Below are 21690 nucleotides of genomic sequence, written 5' to 3' on the forward strand. Positions count from 1 at the left end.
ATTGCTACAACTATCTCTCTGCAGTCAAATCAGCCTTATGTCAACAACAACAAGAAAAAAAACAACAAATATTGCATTCAAATTGTAAGTTATAATGCATTGCTATTTGAAGTTTGGTAAAATTTATTTACAGTATTTGTAGTATTTTATAAGTACTGTATTTGACCCTCTTTTATTATTTGCAATTTTAAATTGAATACTATTTGTTTGGCGCCTAATTACCAAACTATATCTCCACAGACAAACAATGTATTTACTATTTGTATTTAAATTCAAAAAAATGATTATTTGACGTGTAATTTTTTGAACTAATCGATCTAACCACCAATATATGGGTGGAGTATTTAACAGTATACTGTACTACAAAATGATGTTTAGCAGTGACAACATTACCAACTAACCTAGGAACTACTGAAATTGTTTTTTTTTTGGGTGCGGATAGGTTAGTAGTGTGTTGGTTAGATTAGCTACACATCTCACTTTCTCAAATCAATAAAGTGTGTATCTTTCTAACATTATTATTCTATGATGATACCTCAAAATTTTTATGTTTAAAACGAGTCTTCGATGCCATGATTTTACAATCTTTACTTTTTTTTTTTTTTTTTTTTTTGAACAAACAATCTTTACTTACGTTTTCTTTTTTTTTTGTTGGCTGAGTTCTTTAATCATATTTTATCAGATTATTAGTATTATATTAAGGGGAATTAAATCATGTAAGAGAAACCCAATAAAGTAGGGGTGTGTTGGCAAACTAGTACGTTTTTGAAACATAATTATAAAGATAGTACATTTACTATTCACAATTAGCAAAATAGTACAATTTTACTATTTCAGATATTTGTACAGACAGACAACTGTACAGTAACATATTATTGTACATCAAATATTTGTACAAAGAGAAACAACTACATATAAACATATTTACACATAAACAAATATACATATATAAACCAGAATATATATGTACACATACAATTATACGTATATATAGACCGTTGTACGAATGATTTTCCGTACATCGACACACAACTGTACATAAGGTTAGCTGGACGTATCAAATTTGTTTGAAAAATATATGAAATTATTTTTTAAAAAATGCATATCAAATTATAGAGAAAAAAATACAGATTTTTGTGTAATTGAAATTTTATAGAAAACAAATATATTTTGATAAATTTTTTTAGTTATTATATTTAAGAGGATTTTTAATAGTGTCCAAATAGTAAAAATGTATTAATTTGCTAATAATAAATAGTAAATGTACTAATTATATAATTATGTTTCAAAAATGTACTAAAAGCCCAATTAATCCATAAAGTAGTTTGAAGAACAAAAAGACAACCTTTTTTGCCCTTTTATAATTTACACTTATACCCAGAAAGAAATAAAATAACATTCTGATCTCTCTCTCTCTCTTTCTGTCTCTCGTTGAGTGTGTCCATGAAATAATAATAATAATACCAGAGAGAGAGGGAGAGAGAGAGGGAGAGAGAGACTGTAATGTGGTGGCGAAGTTCGTGGCCACACTAATACTCTGCTTTGATGATGATGAGGAACCACAACAATGGCGAGCGAACCACTGATCTTGATTCTCGTCTCCTGCAGCAAGAACAGGATAAGCTCTTGTTCCATGACTTCTTAGGCTCCAAGACTCCTGCTTTACCCTCCCCTTCCATGGCTGACCACAGGCTACCTCCGGATTATAAGGCGGCTAAACCGGCCATGACTCCCTCTATGGCTTCGGCTTCCTCCGCCGGTGGACGCGGTGGTCTCTCCTCGACCTCCGATCTCGGTTCTGCTCTCCTCCCTTTCTCTCTCTCTCACTCTCTTTCTCTTGATGTGGTTTTGAGCTGATTCCTCTGTACACTTGTCGTTTCCATCTACAGAAAGTTCAAAATTTTTGTTACATAGATTCGATTTTAAAGTTCGATTCTTTCGTTTTCCAAGCCTGAATTAACAATCGAGTTTTGATCAACCATGATTTGGAAATGTAGAAGATCATGTGTCAGTGCTAGTTTCAACTTTTTAGCTCAATTCATTTATGACTCCATCTTTTAAGTAGGAAATGGAACATCTTTTGGGTGAAGTTAAACAAGATATGAGTGTACATTGTCTAGTTTTCTTCTCTTGCCTTTGTTTTAGTTTGAAAATTTTATAAACTTGAACATGGATTTTGGGTGAGCATGTGGTTGATTGAACTATAATAGTGAAGGACTCTGTCTCTCTGTCTGTCCAACCATAATGTCTCTGGTGGATTAGTTGGGACAGTGGGAGTGAATTTGACTGATGAGTTTGGTGGGTCATAGCCATTGGAGGTTGTACTGCTCTTTTGTATGAATTAGCCTTCTTTTTTTTTTTTTACTTCTCTTTCCCACTCTCTCCTTGAGTTCCTCCTACTGCAGTCTGATAGATTTTAACTTTTGTTTAGTGGAAAGACACAGCGGCGGGGGGAATCATCTTGATGGGATACAATTGTTTGGACCAAGAAGTGAGGTTTCTGGCTCGATTATGAGCAATCGATTTTCGGGAAACAAGAGAAGTACCTCGGATTCACACTTCTCAACGCAAGAGCACCCAGAGACTCTGCATTGGTCCAAGGTAAAAAAGAAAAAAAAAACACAACTTCACCATGTTCGTAGCTTCCATATAAGTTATAATTCAGTTTCTGTAATTTGTCATTGTAATAACCTAGTTGCTTAGAAACGGACCTGGAAGCTTCTCCATGAATGTGAATCCCTTGGCAAACCAGCCTCCACGTGGAGGAGGACAGATCAGTCATTTGCTTCATCAGCTGTCTTCAAGCAGGTTCAAAGATGAAAACGTAGGTCCATCAGCTATCGCTCAGACAGCTGCTGATGAAGGTTCACGAACAGGGATGAAAGGTCCCGGTATCTTGAGTTCTTTTACAATGCCAAACCCGACCAAGCTCGAAAGTTTTCCCCCTTCAAGGTCAGTTAGCTTCTACTGTTCTGTCTCTGGTCTTTTTGATACTATCTTCCGAGGCATTTCAATACATTTTGTATTTAGCACCGGAATTCGGAAAGACGTGAAGTCAAGTACTAAGCAAATGACCATCTTCTATGGCGGTCAAGCTCATGTCTTTGATGATGTTCTACCAAACAAGGTGATTCTCCTTAACACTTACATTCTTGAAATTCAAGTTATTTGACTACATATTGAAATCTAATAAAGTAGAGAAACTGGGAAGTCCATTATATATAAACGTTTTTTCTCTTTTGCAGGCGGATGTGATAATGGCCTTGGCAGGATCAAGCGGGGGCTCATGGTCTACCGGTTTGTCGCATAAACCAAAGTCAAAGAACAACACAAGTGACTGTCCATATAAAATAGACCAAATGTATGAAGGAGGCAGCTCTAGAGAAACACCGCTTTTGGTTACGGATTTTCGTGCAAGGCCAAGTCATCAAGCTACATCCAGGGCCTGTCAGCGGATCTTTTCACAACAAGGTGACTAATTTTTAAACAAAATCATATTTCAGCAGAAATTTTGGTTAGCGTCTTACAAATACACAATGGAGTGGAGCAATCAGGTCTTGTTCTGCATTGTGAGACATAACAAATAAAGAGTTATCAACAGTTCTGGGTTTTGTCAGCTTTGAATCTTTTTGTCAGGCCATTAAAACATGTGCATATATGATTTGCAGGTAGAGAACATCAAGGAAGTATCATCTCAAGGGGACGAGATACCAGAGATCCGGTTCACATATCAGATCCTGAAAAAGAAGCCACATGATTTAGTCTGGATATGAGAGACGTGCTTAGTTGTCTTTTTTTGGCAAATTATCTAAGTTGTTATTTGTTCGAGTTAAAAGCTTTGTACAATGCTCTGTACCTTTCTAGGTTTATATTCCGAATTTATTACCCTTAATGATTTAAAGTATAATTTCCCCATAGCTAGTATATAAACAATTGGTCAAACAAACCTGCTTTTTCTAGGCCAACAGATTTTCATATATGTGTAAGGTTGAGCATATGGATACAGTATCACAAGAGAATCATGTCTAAACCAACTCTGGAAGTCTGTAACTCGAAAGGAGAGTCACCTCATATCACCTTATTCAACCCCTTCTTTCGAGTCAGAGGTGGTTACAACAGATATTTGACTCCTCAGCCTCTCATTCTCAGTACATTCCTCCTGCAATTGAAAAAATTAGCACTATATAAGTAGATGACTCTCGGGAGTTGAATCGTTATATCAGTATAACCACTTGTTTCCTCTTTTGTGCTTACCTGGAATGCTCTTAGTACAGTGTAGCATTTCCTTTGCTCTGCAGCTGCAGCAAGATACTTTTCTTTTGAAGCATCACGAAGCCTCTGCTCTTCTAGAAGCCCAAGTTGTACTTTTCCTATCTTCTGCACTTCAAACAATTTGTCACGACAAGTCATACAGCTAAAGTTATGTAAGATGGGCGAGATTCATTCTTTGTGCCCCAAATACCTAAATGAATATAACTCTCTTACCTGTTGGATTCCTTTCATTACTCCTTCCATAGAATCAATAAGCTTCACACGGCCAGCAGGACGGCCAATCACGTCTTGAAACTACATTGGAGTCAACGGCTAATGAGGAAGAATTGTGAAACTTTGACTCACCAAGAGATATACTAAAAGGGGAAAGCAAAACGTAAATCAACTTAATATGAACCTAGCCTTTTCTCAACGATAAGTACATAATAACTAAAGGTATAAAACTGAGAGCAGTAAAAACTAAAAAGCAGATGACGCCAGTTACAGAAAATCTACAAAACAATAACGCCTGTAATGTACCTGTGAACCTATTGAATTTAATAATGATGTCTCCTTTAGCATCAAATCTTTGATTTCTAAAAGAGCATTGTATGTTGCATAGAGCTTCCTAGTTTGCTGAAGTTTCTCCTGTTTTTTAGTCAGAAATTGAACAAATGTTCAAGCTTGTAAGTTCATTTTCAACTACAGAACAAACCTGCAAAGCAACACGGCAAATATTAATTTGACCATTCAAACCTGGATACAGACATTCAACTCTGAGAATCTTCTTTCATATCTGCACGGAATGTAATGTAGAACTTTAGCATGAGACAAATACAAAGCAAGGGGGAAATTAACCATAATGAAACTGGATTCCCTTTGAACAAAAAAAAAAGAAACTGGATTCCTAAAAGCAAGACGCAAAGGAACTTGACTTCTGAAATAATGATTCCACACCTTTACAACAGAATTAAAGATATATGCTCATCAAACTAGAGGGAGTGGGGTTAAAACAGATACATTGTTGAGATGGACGAGTTTCAATGCTAACTAATACACAAATACAAGTGCCAAATCCAAGGCATCGCCTTTGAAGAAAGCAAGAAATAGATAAAGAAGGGCATACTGGAGGAGTTCTGATTGGCATGGCACATCATCAATCTGTCGTTTCAGTGACACTATTTCTCTAAGCGTTGCTGCAAGCTCCTACAGTAAAACAAAAGAAATGCAGTAATAACCTTTTAGAAAGACATTTAAAAAACCTGAACTTTACTCCATGATGCTCAAGATGCATAGAGGCTTGTCTATAGCTTAGATAGAGTACCTTCTTTGCTGAAGTCAGATTATCTAAAGATTCAACCAACAAACCATCTAAATATTCCTCTTGAATCTCACCATCATGCCCCTTAGCGACACTCTCTTTCAAATCATGAACCGCACCTTCTAAAGCAGAACGCCTAGCATTGCAATTAGACCGGACTTCAGATTCCTCTTTTTCTAAATCCTGAAAAAACCTACAACTATTGAGTTCCACACAGGGCCAGTTACAAAATAGTAATGAAAACAGAAACTTTTGGTAACCCTCAACACTTATTAACCTTGAGTGATCTCAAAAGCTGTATCAACTCCTGGACTGAAACATCAACACCTTCAGCACTTATTCTTTCTTGCAGCTGCTGCAGTGTATCCTTAACATCACATTTTCTCTGATTCTAAGTTACAAATGGCGACAGATTAAAACCTATCAGTGTAATTTGATCAAAAACACCAGTGTATAAGATAGACTAGGAAATAAGAGACGTGAAAGGGTTGCACCTGTTCATTCAGTGTCACACTCAATTCTCTAATAGACGCCTTTAGATTTGTCACCATTACCTCAGGCTGCCCTGAAGCACATTCCTCCTTCCCAGAAATACAAACCTGTGGTTCTAGAGTATATCAGAACTTCTTCCGAATCTAATAGATCAATTGAGCATCGAACATTTCATTCTTCGAGTACAAAACTTCAGGGATCAAAACCATAGCACAAGAACAAACAAAATCAAGCAAAAAGCTCCTTCTAACCTCGTCACTGTTATATTCCTTCTCCATCACCCGATCACGCAAAACCGGGAATTCTTCCTTCGCTGCCGGAGAATCCGAGTTCAGCGACTCGGAAGATCGACCTCAGAGACGCCGGAGCCTTCACGATTGAAAGAAGACGACTTTTCACCGGCGTAAGCCAAATCTAAAGGGCCACACTCTATAAGTTTGCGACTGGAATTTCGTAATGGCGTTAATAGCTTTCGCGTTTGCGTTTGCGTTTGATGTATGACTCACAATTTCAGTTTTGATTGTTTTTTTAACGCGTAAATATACTCATATATGCATTAAAAAAATTCAAGCAGCAACTACCAAAAAAAAAAAAAAAATCAAGCAGCTGAACCGAACCAATACCGAAGCGAAGAGTGTCAGTAATGATTAAAGCTGAGCCAAAAGGACTAGTAAGATTACAACAAGAGTTTTTCACAATTCCTCAAGATCCCAATTTCGTCAGATCATACAACAACATTTGTTTTTCAACATCTGAAAAACTATCTTGAGATCGAGATAATGGCCGAGAGAGAGGAGAGGAGAGAACTACAAGTTAAAAAAAAACCCCGAGATTAATAATAATACCTAAACACAAACTTCTGTTTTCCTCTCATTGATATCACTTCCACAGCTTCACTAGCTTGTCGTGACTTGCTGATGCAACCAATCCAGTTGCGGTTGACACCGCCAATGAAGCTATTAGCCCTTCGTGAGCTGGTAATGTCATCGTCTTGTTCTCTGACATGTTCCATAGTTCTAAAGACTGCATACATACACAAAACACAGTTCACAAGTTTAGAAGTAAACTTATGATTTCTTGATTAGTTTTCATTCCAACTTTTTAAACAGTCGTTGTTATCATTTCAACTTTACCTGGTAGCAGCCAATTACGAGCAGCGAGGGGTAAGCGGGATGGAAAACACAAGACTGGAACTTGTTACCGTTGCAGCTCAGCTCATGAACACATTCTCCTTCACTACCTGTACCAAGCGTCCAAACTTTCACCATATCTTCGCTAACCGAAGCCAAGAAGTCACCAGAAGGATCCCAGCAAACCGAGTTTATCGGATTAGCATGCCCCTATCACAGAAGAATTAGTAAACCTTCTTTTGAGATGCAAAATATTTCACAAATCCGAAACCGAATAAGAAAAGTTAGACACTAAACCTGCAAAGAGTGTCGAATAGCTTGTGTTTCGACATCTAGTACATTGACAAGATTTGCTGATGAAGCCGCGAGATACTTTCCAACACGGGGTTGGAACCTCATCTGGGTGGAACCACCCTGTGGAAAGACAAATGTATAATTAATTGTATTGATTGCTAACTAAAGTAAATAATGTTGAATCATTGGTTTCAAGAGAGGAAGAAACGTACCTTGTACACTCTTGTGCAACTTCCATTGTTGATGCTCCAGTACCTTATTTCGTTGTCATTGTCACAGGAACATATGAGATCATCCTTGATGGGATGGAAGTCAAGTGACGTAACCATAGAAGAATGTCCCATGAAAGTACGAAGGGAATAACCTTTCTGCAAAGTTGATTCACACACACTTAAGATCACAACGTCCGAAACCAATATATTCACGTAGAAATAAAAAAAAAACATAGTGAAAACGATCAACTTTCACTTTACATTATCAGCATCCCACACCCTGACAGTTTTGTCAAATGAAGAAGTCGCAAGGCGAGACAGGCTTGGACTAAAACGGATATCTGTTATCATAGCTGTGTGCTCCTCAAGGGTTGTCTTTGGCTTCATACTGTCTGTGTGCCACAGTACAGCCTGCAGGATGAACCATGCCACGAGGCTTAATTTTTAGAACGCCAATAGACCTAATGATGATTTCTAGCTTACCTTTTTGTCATGTCCGGCACTAGCAAGCATTTTTCCATCCGATGAGAAGTGGCAACAGGTAACTTTGCTTGTGCTCGCGCGTACTGAATTCACTTCAGTAAACGTGAAACCTAGTGCAGAGCCATAGTTGTAGAAATTTAGAAATACTGTTGGATTACAGAAGCAGAGTTCACTGTGTTCTTGTCGAATGATATTGAGTGAGACTAAAACACGCACCTTTACTGACATCCATACACCGAGTAACAGCATCTCGTTGATCACCATCCTCCTGGGATAAAAAAGACTCAACATTGTCGTCGAGCGACCCATCTTCCACAAATCGATCCATATCAGCCTGCAAAATAGTCAATTATTGATGCTGCTAATTATTCATTACGAAAACAACTACACACTCCCATCAACAGTTTAAGGAAACCCACCAACTGATTGGATGGAGATGTAAGAGTCCCAGTTCCTTCAGTGCCAAACATCATCATTGATTTGGACGAACCACCACTGTGCGGCAGATTAGGCATAGAAATCACATCTCCAGGAGTATGAGTTGAAGGTGTTGAAGGTGCTGAGCTTGGTGATGGTCCCGCAGTGTTAGCTGTTCCTGAACTATTAGCTGGTCCAGAAGACGAAACTGGTTGCTTTCTTTTCCTCCCAGTCTGATTCTTCAATACCTTCAGTTAATTGCAAAAGAGTTTAGGAACTAACCTCAGCCTCACCAGAGACTAAAAACTTATGTAAAAGATATTATTGAAACAAGAAGTAGGAAATGATACAAGAATATAAGAGGAGACCTGTTCGTTTCCTCGAAAAGAATTTGACATGCTACCATCCATCGTAATACTACCACCACCTCCCAGTTTATCTTGTTGATGAATGTTGTGATTTGAACTTTGTGGTTGCGGATTTGAAAGGGCAAGCTGATTAAGCGGCTGCGGCGGTGGCTGTGGCTGCGGCTGTGGTGTATTCCCACCACTCTGCTGTTGATGCTGCTGCTGCTGTAACAGAGCCATCTTTAACTACAAAGCACAATAAGTTGTTAAAACTTTAGAGCGTCAAGGCCATTGAAAACGATCAGAGATTATTATATCTTCCTCCAATTATAACACACAATACTGTTAGAGTTTATTCGAAGTTGTGTACTATTGAAAAAACATTAAAGCCAGCCACTTAAGATTCGTAAAAAACGACGAGGCATACCTTAAGTAGCATGTCGGTGTCTCCACGTGGCAAAAGAGGGCCACCAGGTTGTAAAGACGATCCAACATTAGGTAAAACATCCCCAACAGAACTCCCAAGGCCATCCTTTCCAAGGCTCATGCTCCTGTTGCTCAATAGCATTTTAAGTCTTCTGTTCTCTTCACTGACGGACTGTGAATTCAGATTCTGTTGAGCCAGCATGAGCTGTTGCTGATGTTGCGGAGTCAACATGTTCAGTTGGTGAAAAGACTGAGGAGACTGCATAAATGGTTTTTGCTGCTGAAGAAGACCAGAACGAAGCTGATCAAATCCCTAAATCAGGTAAGAAAGCAGCAGTCAGAAACAATACTATTTCGAGAGAAAGTAGTGAGTTTAAGCCAGAGAGAGATGCATGGGTAAAGCTTACAGTGAGAGGCCACCCTTTAAGTGTAAGGTTGTTGTTGCCTTGATTTGAACCTAAAACAGGAAAACCAGCATTAATCATCTTGTTAGCTGAGTGCTTTACATTTGATATGCTTAACCTACTGAAATAATACAAGCAGGAAAGCAAACCTACCAGGAATCCCAATCAACGACCCTTCTGGAACAGCAGTTCTGGGAGTGAGAACGGGATTGATCTCACTTTTTATATCCTAAACCCAAATAATCCCAGCAAGAATCAACTAACAGTAAACCTCTACAAGGGACTAGACACAACAAAGATTTAATATTACGTACCACTGCAGACCCAGAGAGTTGCTGATTTCGAGCTTGAACCTGTGGAGACATACCACCACTTGTACTATGTAATACTTGCCTGTGATTCACCAGTAAATGGCATTAGAAAAAGAGAGATCGAATTTGGTTGCAACATATTTATCGACTAGGCAAGGTAGCAGAAGATATAAAGGAAACAATGAAGGAAGTACGAGAACAGTACCCTGCAGGTTGTCCGGAAGCTGCAGCAGATTTCATTATTGATGCATGATTTGGATCCAACAATTGCCCAACATTGTCCCCAAATCGCTGTAGTCATAGAAGTTTTGAATTATAGCATCTGATAAAACTTAGGTGTGACAAAAAGAATAAATGGAATTTCAAGATGCCTAGCCTACACTAACCTTCATAGCAGCTTCATCTAAGGATTCCCTCTGAGATGGCATTTTGACCCTGTCCTCGTATGCCTTACTTGCTATGGAACTACCAGACCCAGGATTTTGCCTCATAACTGGATCACTGTTATTACCAGCAAGTCCATTTGCTGATCCATTTGCAAGGTGGGACCCATCTCTTCTCTGTGGCGGCTGCTGTGATGTTGACTGCTGTTGGTGTTGAGACGCCGGCTGCTGCTGTTGCTGCTGCTGCTGCTGTTGAGAAGGTGGTTGGTTTTGATGTTGTTGTTGTTGCTGCTGCTGCTGCTGTTGCTGTTGCTGTTGCTGATGATGATGTTGTTGTTGCTGCTGTTGCTGTTGTTGTGCACGTTGTTGTAACAAGAGTTGCTGCATTTGTATTTGCTGCTGTTGTTGCTGCTGCTGCTGTGAAACCTGTGGGTGGTGAGATTGTTGCAATTGCTGTTCTCGCGCTTTGATCATTTGCGTCTGTAAACACACACACACACAAGTTTAAATCTTATCAACTTAACATACCAATACTAATACTTAACCAAACATTTCTGACTATACATATACAACTTCTAAATCTTCTCTTTAAACAGAAAAGACAAGAGAGAACAGCACTCAATTGTAAGCAATCAAGGTGAGCAACTCCATATCATTAACAAAAAAGACTATCGTAGCTTTGCACAGATATAGAATCACTAATAGTCTGGGTAACAAAGAAAGAGACCTCGATGTAAGATGCGGCAACCTCGGAATGCTTCTCATTGGTCCTGGCAATAAATATATCCCAGAAGACAGACCACCACTCAAACAGAAATCCGCCAGGTGCGTCAATAGCTACAAAACAATGCAAGAAGAATGTGAAGTTGATTAGTAAATAGAAACAGTTACAGCATGAAAGATCTTTATCTGTAGTCAAAAAGGTCAAAGAGGATTGTAATTTCGTACCGACTGGATCTGATGACACTTTTCCTTCAGCTTGGAAAGCCTGAGCTGTGGCTTTTAAATCTCTTTTAACCAGATAATCGTGGATATAGACATCCAACCTGTTACACTCAACAACTTTTAATCTTAAGCAGCAACACCCACAAGATAATAGTATATAACACATCAAGATCGGAATAAGAATTGTCTTAGAAATCTCTCGACAAAGGGAACTCGCCAACGAGGAGCACAAAACTTAACAATGTCCAAGAAACAAACCATCCAGTTCGTAACAAAAACACCAAAATCAGGAAACTTTGATGATGGAGCTTATAGAAGTCACACACTTTGCATACTGAAAAGAAAAGGAAATTTGGGGCAGTAACAAAATAAATCTGATGGCACAAGAGTCAACCAGAATTGGATAAACCAAATATCCAGAAATTATCAAGCTCTTTGACAGTGACTGACAACACAAAGAACTAAACTTTTGGCCAAAACATGCAAAACTTCCCAAACCAAAAGTTCTCAACAACCACCAAAATCTAGCAAGGATGCTTTCTGATAATAGAAACTAGAGAACCCCGCAAAGTAACACAACCCCTCTAACGGAAAAACAAACCAAGAATGTCAAAAAAGAGAAGAAAGCTACTAAAAATGAGACAGCTTGAAAAAAAAATGATATAATAAGCTAACCCACAAAATCAGCTGAATCCAGATAAAGTGTAAGCAATAAGATTTCGAAACCCTAGAATCAAACTGTAGCTGGGGACGGGAAAAGGAAGAAGAAAAAAACAATGCATTTAAACAATCTGAACCCTAGAAATCACTTCAAAAGACCCAACATAAAAAAAAATGAACACTTTTAAAGTAGAAAGCAGTAAGGAAGTAAGTGAGTAAAATCAAAACCCATCAAAACGAAGAGAAGAAGAAAAAAGAGAAAGACTCACATTTTATCAGCTTCCCAGTTGGTCTGAGACATCTCTTTTGTTCGAAGACAAAGACAAACCCCACAGACAGTTGTTTACAATGTCAGATTCCCATGTAATAACTAATAATGATATCCCTCCTTACAAAATAAAGAGCTTCTTCCTCCCAATCCTCTGAGAAAAATTATTGCACAGCAGAAACCAAATTCAATGATTCTTTTCACCTCCCCACCTAATTTCCCCTAGAAACTGACGAGATTTAACACTTCAAAATAAGCCAAACCAAAAGCCCCTCAAAAAAAAAAAAAAAAAAATTGAGAAATAAAGTAGAAGAAGGAAGAGGGAGAGAGAGGGAGATGGATACAAGTTTTTTTAGAGAGAGAAAGTTCGAGAGAAAGGAGAAAGCATCTCTGTAAAAAAGCATTAGAAGTAGCTCAGCTCTGTTATTAATAATAGTAGCAACTAGCGAATATTAATTATTAAATCCTTTTATTTATTACAGTCTAAAATGAACCCAAAAAAAAAGTACAGATTTTTTTTTTTTCACTTGAGCAAAAAGACAGATTTTTCTCAGATGAATTTCTGTATCAATTCTTTTTTTTGTTTTTGTATAATTTGGAGAAAACGTGTTTTGCGGTATATTATAAATGAGTTTATTTTAGTTATATTTCTTTCCTGGGTCAAGCTTTTTAATTTAAGTTCATAAAAATAAAATCTTGACCATAACTAAGAATTGTTTTTAATAATATGATTTTAGAACAAAAGTAGTTTCCACTTTCCATGTCAGTTGTTTTGGGTGGACGGGAATTGCAGAAGAGATATACACAACACACATATGAAAGTTTTAGCTTTATCACTGTTAATTTCCTAAACAGCCCTCGTAGAGATGTGGTATTTACGTGACGTAGCACGCCTTTCGCCAAAGTACTTTTGCTTTTAATGACAAAAATAACCTTTTTATAATCAATTATACTGATTTGACCTGACCCCCAAATCTCTCTTTCGTTGTAAAAACTTCTTCTCAATTTATTTATTATTACTCGAATTCGTATGTTTGTGTATTATAAAAAAAAATTCCTATAAGTTCATTCTCTTTTGTTAAATCTTTCTATCAATACAAAGGAATTTTTTTCTATTTTTTTGTTAAACCTTTCTATCTATGTGAAGTAAATTCTTGTGAATACAAGTCTTCTTAGACTACTTTTGGAAAACAATTGAGGTTTTCTAAATTAAAGTTTTAAAGCAAAGCAAACTATGTGCTTCTCTTTTTTACTAATACAAGACATAAAAAGATTACCATTAATTATTATTATTAGAATAGAATTTTATGAGATAGTGATGCGAGATCCTTCTTTGAAATATTTAAAACTTATAAATTAGTCTACTAGAAAAAGAAAAGAAAAAAAAACTTCAACTGCGTCCGACATTTAAAAACGAATGATCAATTCATCAGTAGTCATCACCGAACAACTCACATCACAACGGCGACTTTTTAAATGTATCAAAGATTCATTCACTAAAGGGCTTGCTACCTTATGTGTAAGCGGGTGAGTACCACCATATAAAACCATACTTGTCAAATTAAGGATCACGCTGAATCTTTTTTTCTTTTTTTTTGTTGAAGAAAGGAGAAAGTCGCTTAAATTATTAAATTAATATTATTTGTCACAAAGAAAGTCGCACTTAAACATGTTTTTATCGACATATACACACATACAAACACTTTAAAATAAAAATAAAAACAAATTTGACCGAAAATTTTGAGAATAGTTTGATGTTAGGCCCAACATTGAATCTCAAGTCCATAGGAAGAAGGCCTTGCATAACGCAAATAGCAGAATAAGGTAATCTTTTAGAGGTTGCAATTGCATGCTTCTTTTAAGAAAATGTTTTGAAAGTACGAAGAAATAATAGCAAGAGTTCAAGAAGTCAAATTATATTCTCATGACAACTCTACAATTTAAGAGATGACCCCCTACAACTACAAGGCTACAAAACAAACAAAGAAAGCTGTCAGTCTTGGACTAGCGGTCAACCAATATTTCTCAAAATTTGCGGTCGTCAAGATCTTTGTGCATGTAATCACAGGTTTTTATTACTGTATTTTAAAACAATTCATATTTATTATATATCCAACAGATATTTTGTGTGGGGAATCCTATTATATAATTTGTGATTGCTATACAAGTTTGCGATGAAAATACTTGTGTAGACTAATTAACTTGATGATATGCAAGAAAGCTTCTACCAAAGTTGTGATGACAAATTACTAGTATATTTTAAAAAAAATTAAACTACAAGACATGACTTATACTGTATTTGAAATATTGAATACACTCATTATTGAGTAGAGTCTTGAATCAGATATACAGTCATATGTGTTGTTGATAATGCCATTCAATAACCATATGAATATTATATGCAATTGGATGTAATGTTGCTGACATTACAAAAACGTCGATGGCAGAGCTCTTTATTGCTGATAGATGCATTCAAATAAGAATATGCTTGGGTCTCACACACTAACTATCCATAATACTATTCATATGTATTGAATTTTCTTTTCTGTATTTTTCTTTTTGGTCAGCATAAATGGAAATGAGACGTCACGTACGCAAGTGTTAAATTCTCATCCAAGTTTTTCTTTTGGATTTTAAATTATATTCCCAAGTTCAGAAGTTGATCATGTAACACCTCCAAGGACTCGCAAAGTTCAGACAAGAAAAAGTCAGCGTAGAGACTCGCTCACAGGCACATCACGTGTAACTGAATGAGCAATAAGGTAATTGGGCCATAAAGACAATCAAGCCCAATTTAGATATGGGTTTCCGCGGAAAGTTGAAAGGAGACAAATTTAAAGATGATACATTAGAGGGCTATATATAGCTTAATCAATCAAAAGTAAGACCACTCATTTTTGTTTTCTCTTCGGCCACTTAAAGTTCTTTTAGTTTTTAAGGGTTGGCCACCCTATCTTTAAGACCCACCAAACTTGTTGTTTTAATGTTTACAAATTATTTCTATACCGCTTTACATATTATCAAGGTAACCACACTGTGGGAGGAACTATTTTTTTTTTTTTTTTTTAATTAGAACCACAATTACCCAGCGAATCAAATGATCTAAAAATTTATGATAACATGATGAAACCTTGTAACCAGAAATAGCGCTATATATATATATATATATATATATATATGTCAGCTGGGAAGTACAAATTAAAACATCATAGGCAAGAGTGAGTTGTGTTATAACTTTTAAGCAACCAAGCTTTGAGTTTTACCAGCTAGTGCAGTCAACACAAGTGTTTAGAAGGATTAATATGATCTCGTTAATTTACTAAAATTTAAAACCTTGTATGTAATCTCTCTATGCTAGCACTAGGTGTTGTTGAATATAATTACTAGAAATACTTAATATTGAATCCTTGTAATTTCAAAAAGTGCATACAAGTTAAATATAAATGATCATTCGAAACTTCAAAAATGGAAATGAAGCTAGTAATTGGCCATTAGAATGGGTATGGTGGAAGATACTAAGGAAAAAAAAGGGCATATAGCAATCTTAAGAGTAAGTTTGGACGGAGCATGCTGAACAGCAGAGGACACGACAAGTCTATTCTGATGAAAGCTTTGCTTTTGTCATCATATATGTACATATAATGACATAAATACAAATTTCAAATTTTGACTCGCACGTTTTCTCAAGTTTCACATATATGGCTACATATGATACGTGAGTAAGAGAAGTGCTATTTGTTTCTTTGCATGGCTAATCCCCATGCATCTATGCCATAATACATACATATACAAAATGCAGTACTGTGTATTGATTAGTACAAGTGCATGCCAACTTAAGTATACAATAGGGAAGGTACGGTTCATCGGATCATGAGTATTTATCTCGATTCTAACTCCCCTCGTGGTCCATACCTTATTCTTACATCACTGTTATTATATCCTCTATAGCAACACACAAATCTATACATTTACATATAATCAGTATATATATATACGAATTATTGGAAATTACTAATGACCTATATATACAAACGATGCAATTCATAGTTGATATATATTGACTAGTCGATGTATAAGCCAAACGAAAGAACATAAGAAGGATAGCCAATTGACACATTGAAAAATCAGGAAAATGCAATTCATATATATATTATTGACTAGGTCTGAAAACGAGTGTGTATACTTGACTCACTGGTCTTTTATGAAGAGCTACTTTAATTTGCTTTATTATACTAGTATTTTTCTGTTTATTCTCTTACAGTAATTAATATCATTACTCCATATTAGTGATTGAGACCAATAGTAGTTAATACTAATTGGTCAAAGAAAACACAGAAAAGTTAAAATAGGTAGAGAATGTATGTAATTAAACGTAGTGAAGAGACGACTAAACTCAAAGATGAAAAGACAAATGTTATTATACAGAGAGGATTAGAGTTTTATTAATTAAAGAGAAGGTATGGGCATCGGGGGAGAGAGCGGTGACATACTTAACATGCAAAAGAGAAATGTCAAATCTGAAAAAATTGACAGTGTGCCTGCAAACTGGTCAGTACGTAGGACAAAGCCCCTAACCATACGAATTTTTATTTTGTTTTATTTTTCAAAAATGCAAAGAGAATACATAATAATAAAATCAAAAAAGGATGACGTAAGTGACTGAGCATAGTTAACGTAAGTGTGCATGGATGCGTGTCATAACGTTTCTCGAATTCAATGCCTTCAAATAGCATTCATTTTTCGTATTCTTTTCTTTATTATCCTCTCTCTTTTTTGGGCAAAGGATCCCACTCATAATTATCTTCAATTCTTCATACATTTTTTGAAAATTATTATGGTCTAAATACAAAGGTATAAAAGCGATATTATAATCCAATCTCAAAGGGATTCAAATTAAAACATAATTTCAATAAAGCTTAATAATTAAGTACATATACTGTATGTGTCTTTTTCCACATATATATGGTTATATTCTTCTAGCAAGTACTTGTTTGCGCAAAGCCATTATATATTCGAATCAAGATGGTATCTCAAAGGGCTGAGTGGAATATAATTTATACATGCATGTAACTATGTAAGGAAAACGTCACTACTACTGCAAATCTGCAATGATCGATTCAGTCAGAATGACAATAACTTAGGTCACTTGAGTGAATGAAGTTGTATTTTGGGTAAAACATTACCAAACAAATTAATAATATCCTAAATTAAAGAAGTTAATTACTTATCCCTTAATTAGTTATGGGGAATGTGCGCGCGTGTGTGTGTATGAGTCTCATCACAAGTCATGGCGGCAGAGAAAGAGAGTGATGGATCATTTAGGTAAGAAAGAGATCCGTCCATGCGGTGATATAAGCTAAGCTAGCAGCAGAAGAAGTGTGTCAGCTCTCTCTCTATATATCGGTTCTCATTTCAGTGACAAATCAGTGCCACACCTTCCTTCCCTTCCTTACGTCTGCATCTCTATGTACACTACACACTTACATATTCATTTGTCTCTCTTACATTCACATTCTAATACACGACATACGTCGTCTGAGTTTTCTATCATTCGCTTATATATTAATTAATGCTTAGTATATATATACCATGGGGATATGATATAGTATATAATCTTCCGAGGTCGACTTGTATTTCGACAAATAGTCACTGACTAGTATTAGTAATCTCATACAGAAATTGATATTCACACAATTAATCACCCTTAACCAAAAATAAATGGTTTAACCAAATTAAAAAGGTAAAGGGTGCTAATTAATTGAATTCGATGGTAGGTAACAAATCTTTTAAGACGTGTTTAGTGAATTTTGACAATCTAGTAATCTGTACAAGTTTATTTCTTCGATTTACAACATGCCAAAACTAAGGTGGTAGTGTAAATGACGAAACCAAAGAAAGATACAAATGTAATAGAAAATGAAAAAAGAAAAAAAAAAAAAAAAAAGAAAGGAAAATTAGGAGTTAGAGAAAAAGACAAAAGGAGAAGTGCACATATTCTTGATGGGGCCCATGATATCGTCGCACCACTGGTCAGCAATATCGCCAGCGATCTTAACGGCGTCAGACGCCGTCCCAAGGAGTCCTCTCCTCGTAAACCCAACTGTGTACAATCCTTTCCCTCCTCTCCAGCCGTTTGGATACGGCGTTCTCGGCATCCCTTCTTCCGTGAAATATTCACTTCCCTGTCCAAATTATTCATGACTTGGATTTTAGGATGAGTTGAGTTGGGAAGAGTCATATATAAGTCTCGTATTAAGATTACATGTGAAGGAAGAATGCATTACCTGAAGCCAAGTAGGCACGTTGCTTTTGTAACCTGTGGCAAATATGATAGAGTCAAAGTCCTTTTCTTGACCATCCATAAACTTTGCTCCTTTTTTTGTTATTTCCTTTACACCTTCCATTATCTTCATTTAAGAATCAATAACAAAAGACACACACAAAATATATTATTAGGTATATCTTTACATGATAACCATATATTAATTAATAAGAAGCTCGGTAACATTGTTTATTAAATCACGACGACGAAAATACAATTGGTTTACGGAAGCATAACATCAACAGAATATACTACAAACAAATATTAACTTTTTCCTATCATCAAGAAAAAGTGGAAACAATTTTAAATACTGCTTGTACTAGTAATTTTTTTTCTGAAAAGCTAAGAATTTAAAACAAATTCTTTCGTAGTTTCCACATTAACACGGTTCTTTTAGAAAGTTGGCTAATACAAGTATTTATTTCGTGGGCACAATTAAAAATAACAAGTTGCTTTAGGCCACGCATAAATAATAAATTTGTCACTCAATTCATAAAAGATAAAAACATCAAATCTAAAACAGAGATATTTTTGGAAACCTTAATTACACTCACCTGAATCTTGCCGGTTCTGATGAGAGACATAGCTCCGACGTCGAGAACAGGACTTTTTCCGGTTACGTTTTTCAGCTCAAGCGGACCCGTTTTGGGTCGACGAAGACCTAACCGGTCTGTATTTCCAAGCGAAAGGTTAGCCATCAATAGCAAGAACTTGTCAACGAGCCTTAAGGGTAAGCATTTGAGAAGTCCCATCCCAATTCCAAATGTTGATAGCCCAAGTATCTCCCTTGGCAACACATGAACCTACCTCAAAACAATTGTATTGTTTCATTCATATAGACAAAAAAAGAACCGACGGATAGTAGGAAATCTTTAAAAGTAGACATGTTTTCACTTACGGTGTTCCGGACAACAAGATGAGGAGAGGCGTTATGTCGGACTAGGTCTAAACTAATTTCCATACCGGAATTTCCACATCCGACGACCAGAACTTTCTTTCGCCGGAACTCTTCGCCGCTTTTGTACTCACTTGCGTGGACGATTTTCCCGCCGGAAAACTTCTTTATCCCTGGAATCTCCGGGAAGCATGGATCTGCGTTCTCACCGGTGGCAACGACAAGCCATTTGGAGAGATACTCCGTGTTGTCAAGAGTCTTTACTCTCCAGAAACCGGAGGAGGAATCGAATGACGCGTTTTGGACGTTCGCGTTGAACCTCGGGACGATGCGGAAGTGGGAAGCGTAGGACTCAAGGTAGGCCAAGAACTCGTTTTTGGAAGGGTACTTCGGGAAATCTTCAGGGAAATCCAACAGGGGTAACCGGCAAAAGTGTTTAGGGAGATGGAGTTTGAGCCGGTCGTATGTTTTAGACTTCCACAGAGATGCTATCGAATCGGAACGCTCTAGGATCAAAGAAGGGACTCCACGGCTCGAGAGACAAGCTGACGTGGCGAGACCGGAAGGGCCGGCTCCGATGATGATGGGACCGTGTACGAGGATGATCTGCTTGGACTGATCTGTTTGGTTGCGAGCTTGAGACTCCATTTTCTTTGGGTGATATGTAGAAAATGTTTATAAAGAGTGTGGAGAGACTAATGAGTGAGAAAGAGAGATATGTTTTACTTTTGGAGAAATGTTCTCTTGTGTGAGAGAAGGAATTGGAATTTATAGAAGAAATGGTTTCATTTGGGGTTTGGCTTTGTGGGACATTCTAAGATTCTCTATGACGTCTCTTTACATTTGTAAACATAGTACATTTTTTATTTTTTTGGTTATAATTAGACTGTAAAACTAAAGTGTAATATTTTTGCTTTCTTTAGGCATTATTATGAATAGCGACGGCAGATTAAGTGGAATAATCAAAGAGTTAGACTATGTGATTCCAAATCACATAGCTAGAAACTATGTGGCGGGACTAAATAATTACAGAATGTTTTCCCAAAGATAGTGGTCACAAGTTCGAATTAATATCGAAGACAACATTAATCTAATTTGCAACGAAAATAATTTAAGAAAAAAGGAGGTTTTATGAACACCATGAATAAGCTTAATAATAATGCTTGTATCAAAGTAAAGTCTTAAATAGAAGGTGTAGTTATCTTAAGTTCGTATGATTGATCTATAGGAAGCCTATATATAGTATTTTACTACAGTATTATTATTAACGTAAAACTTGAAAAATGTTTTTTCTGAAAAGAAGAAAAACGAATGGATAAAAAGAAAGAGTAGCGAAAGAGGCATTGGAATAGTAAAATGGCAGTTCAAAAAGCAGAGTGTAATAAATGGAAAGCGTGAAGGTTAAGTAAATTATTTGCTCTTCTTCCCAATTGATTTTGGGGGAATGAATCCTCAAAGAGAAGAAAATAAAAACAAGAGAGTTATCATTCATTTTAATTATTCATATATGTCTCAATGTCTCATCCTATTCCAACCTTTGAATCCATTATTATGATCCCTATTTCTTTTGAACACTTTAAATATTGTAGTCCTCTGAAACATTAGCATATAAAGTATATTGTACAAGTAAATGGATTAGAAATTTATATCATTTTGATGTTAATAATATAATAGACAACATACTATCAAACTACAATTTGATTACGAATGGTATGAACATGCGCCGAAATTAGCTAAAGGTTTGTTCAAGAAAGCAAACATAATTCATTCACATGCTCCCCAAAGAAACTTTATAGCCTTAAGAGAATTATTATACTAGAAATTTATCAAGAGTTTATAGGATGATAAACTAGATAAGACTTGAAAGTATAAGGGTACACTTGGTATAAACTTATGACTTGTGTGATGCATTTGGCCATTATAGAATACACTTTTAATAACATAATTAATTTCTTGAATCCTGCAATATAATATTTTCAGATTAGGAAACTAACTCGGAACACTACACGATCATCTAATATAACCTTAGAAAATTTTAAAGGAACATCGCTGAATAATTAGTTAATACTCAAATTTTATATAACAAACGTTTGGATCGGAGCTAGCGGGACAAGAGAGTAATACTCCAT

General features: G+C 36.2%; 4 protein-coding genes across 5 annotated transcripts; 1 reads left to right on the forward strand and 3 right to left on the reverse strand.

Annotated features, from left to right (window-relative positions):
• The first annotated feature begins 1417 nt into the window (after nt 1-1417).
• Nucleotides 1418-3917, forward strand: LOC17880281 (protein TIFY 8). Its single transcript, XM_006283927.2, has 6 exons — nt 1418-1795; nt 2432-2601; nt 2696-2952; nt 3031-3127; nt 3246-3471; nt 3669-3917. The coding sequence occupies exons 1-6, from the start codon at nt 1546-1548 to the stop codon at nt 3755-3757; spliced, it is 1089 nt and encodes a 362-aa protein (XP_006283989.1). The 5' UTR covers nt 1418-1545; the 3' UTR covers nt 3758-3917.
• LOC17878646 (coiled-coil domain-containing protein 93) lies at nt 3543-6499 on the reverse strand. 2 transcript variants are annotated; one of them, XM_023779155.1, is made up of 11 exons: nt 6316-6499; nt 6067-6171; nt 5850-5963; nt 5576-5755; nt 5378-5457; nt 5008-5047; nt 4792-4899; nt 4486-4566; nt 4255-4377; nt 4078-4159; nt 3543-3737 (listed from the first exon to the last, which is right to left on the reverse strand). In XM_023779155.1, the coding sequence occupies exons 1-10, from the start codon at nt 6340-6342 to the stop codon at nt 4079-4081; spliced, it is 939 nt and encodes a 312-aa protein (XP_023634923.1). In that variant the 5' UTR covers nt 6343-6499; the 3' UTR covers nt 3543-3737; nt 4078. The 2 variants fall into 2 exon arrangements, with proteins under 2 accessions (XP_023634923.1, XP_023634922.1); XM_023779154.1 differs by having other exon boundaries at nt 4068-4159.
• Nucleotides 6500-6684: 185 nt separating this feature from the next.
• Nucleotides 6685-12665, reverse strand: LOC17877737 (transcriptional corepressor LEUNIG). Its single transcript, XM_023779153.1, has 18 exons — nt 12346-12665; nt 11420-11517; nt 11199-11308; nt 10475-10951; nt 10294-10379; nt 10092-10170; nt 9931-10006; nt 9781-9830; nt 9375-9686; nt 8969-9193; nt 8603-8848; nt 8400-8517; nt 8184-8293; nt 7962-8111; nt 7701-7856; nt 7492-7608; nt 7198-7404; nt 6685-7087 (listed from the first exon to the last, which is right to left on the reverse strand). The coding sequence occupies exons 1-18, from the start codon at nt 12375-12377 to the stop codon at nt 6944-6946; spliced, it is 2793 nt and encodes a 930-aa protein (XP_023634921.1). The 5' UTR covers nt 12378-12665; the 3' UTR covers nt 6685-6943.
• Nucleotides 12666-18298: 5633 nt separating this feature from the next.
• LOC17878451 (probable indole-3-pyruvate monooxygenase YUCCA1) lies at nt 18299-20209 on the reverse strand. The gene is made up of 4 exons (XM_006285958.1): nt 19565-20209; nt 19221-19469; nt 18629-18751; nt 18299-18526 (listed from the first exon to the last, which is right to left on the reverse strand). The coding sequence occupies exons 1-4, from the start codon at nt 20207-20209 to the stop codon at nt 18299-18301; spliced, it is 1245 nt and encodes a 414-aa protein (XP_006286020.1).
• Nucleotides 20210-21690: the final 1481 nt, after the last annotated feature.

This window comes from Capsella rubella, unplaced genomic scaffold, assembly GCF_000375325.1.
Source record: "Capsella rubella cultivar Monte Gargano unplaced genomic scaffold, Caprub1_0 scaffold_7, whole genome shotgun sequence".
NCBI classification, from domain to species: Eukaryota; Viridiplantae; Streptophyta; class Magnoliopsida; order Brassicales; family Brassicaceae; genus Capsella; species Capsella rubella.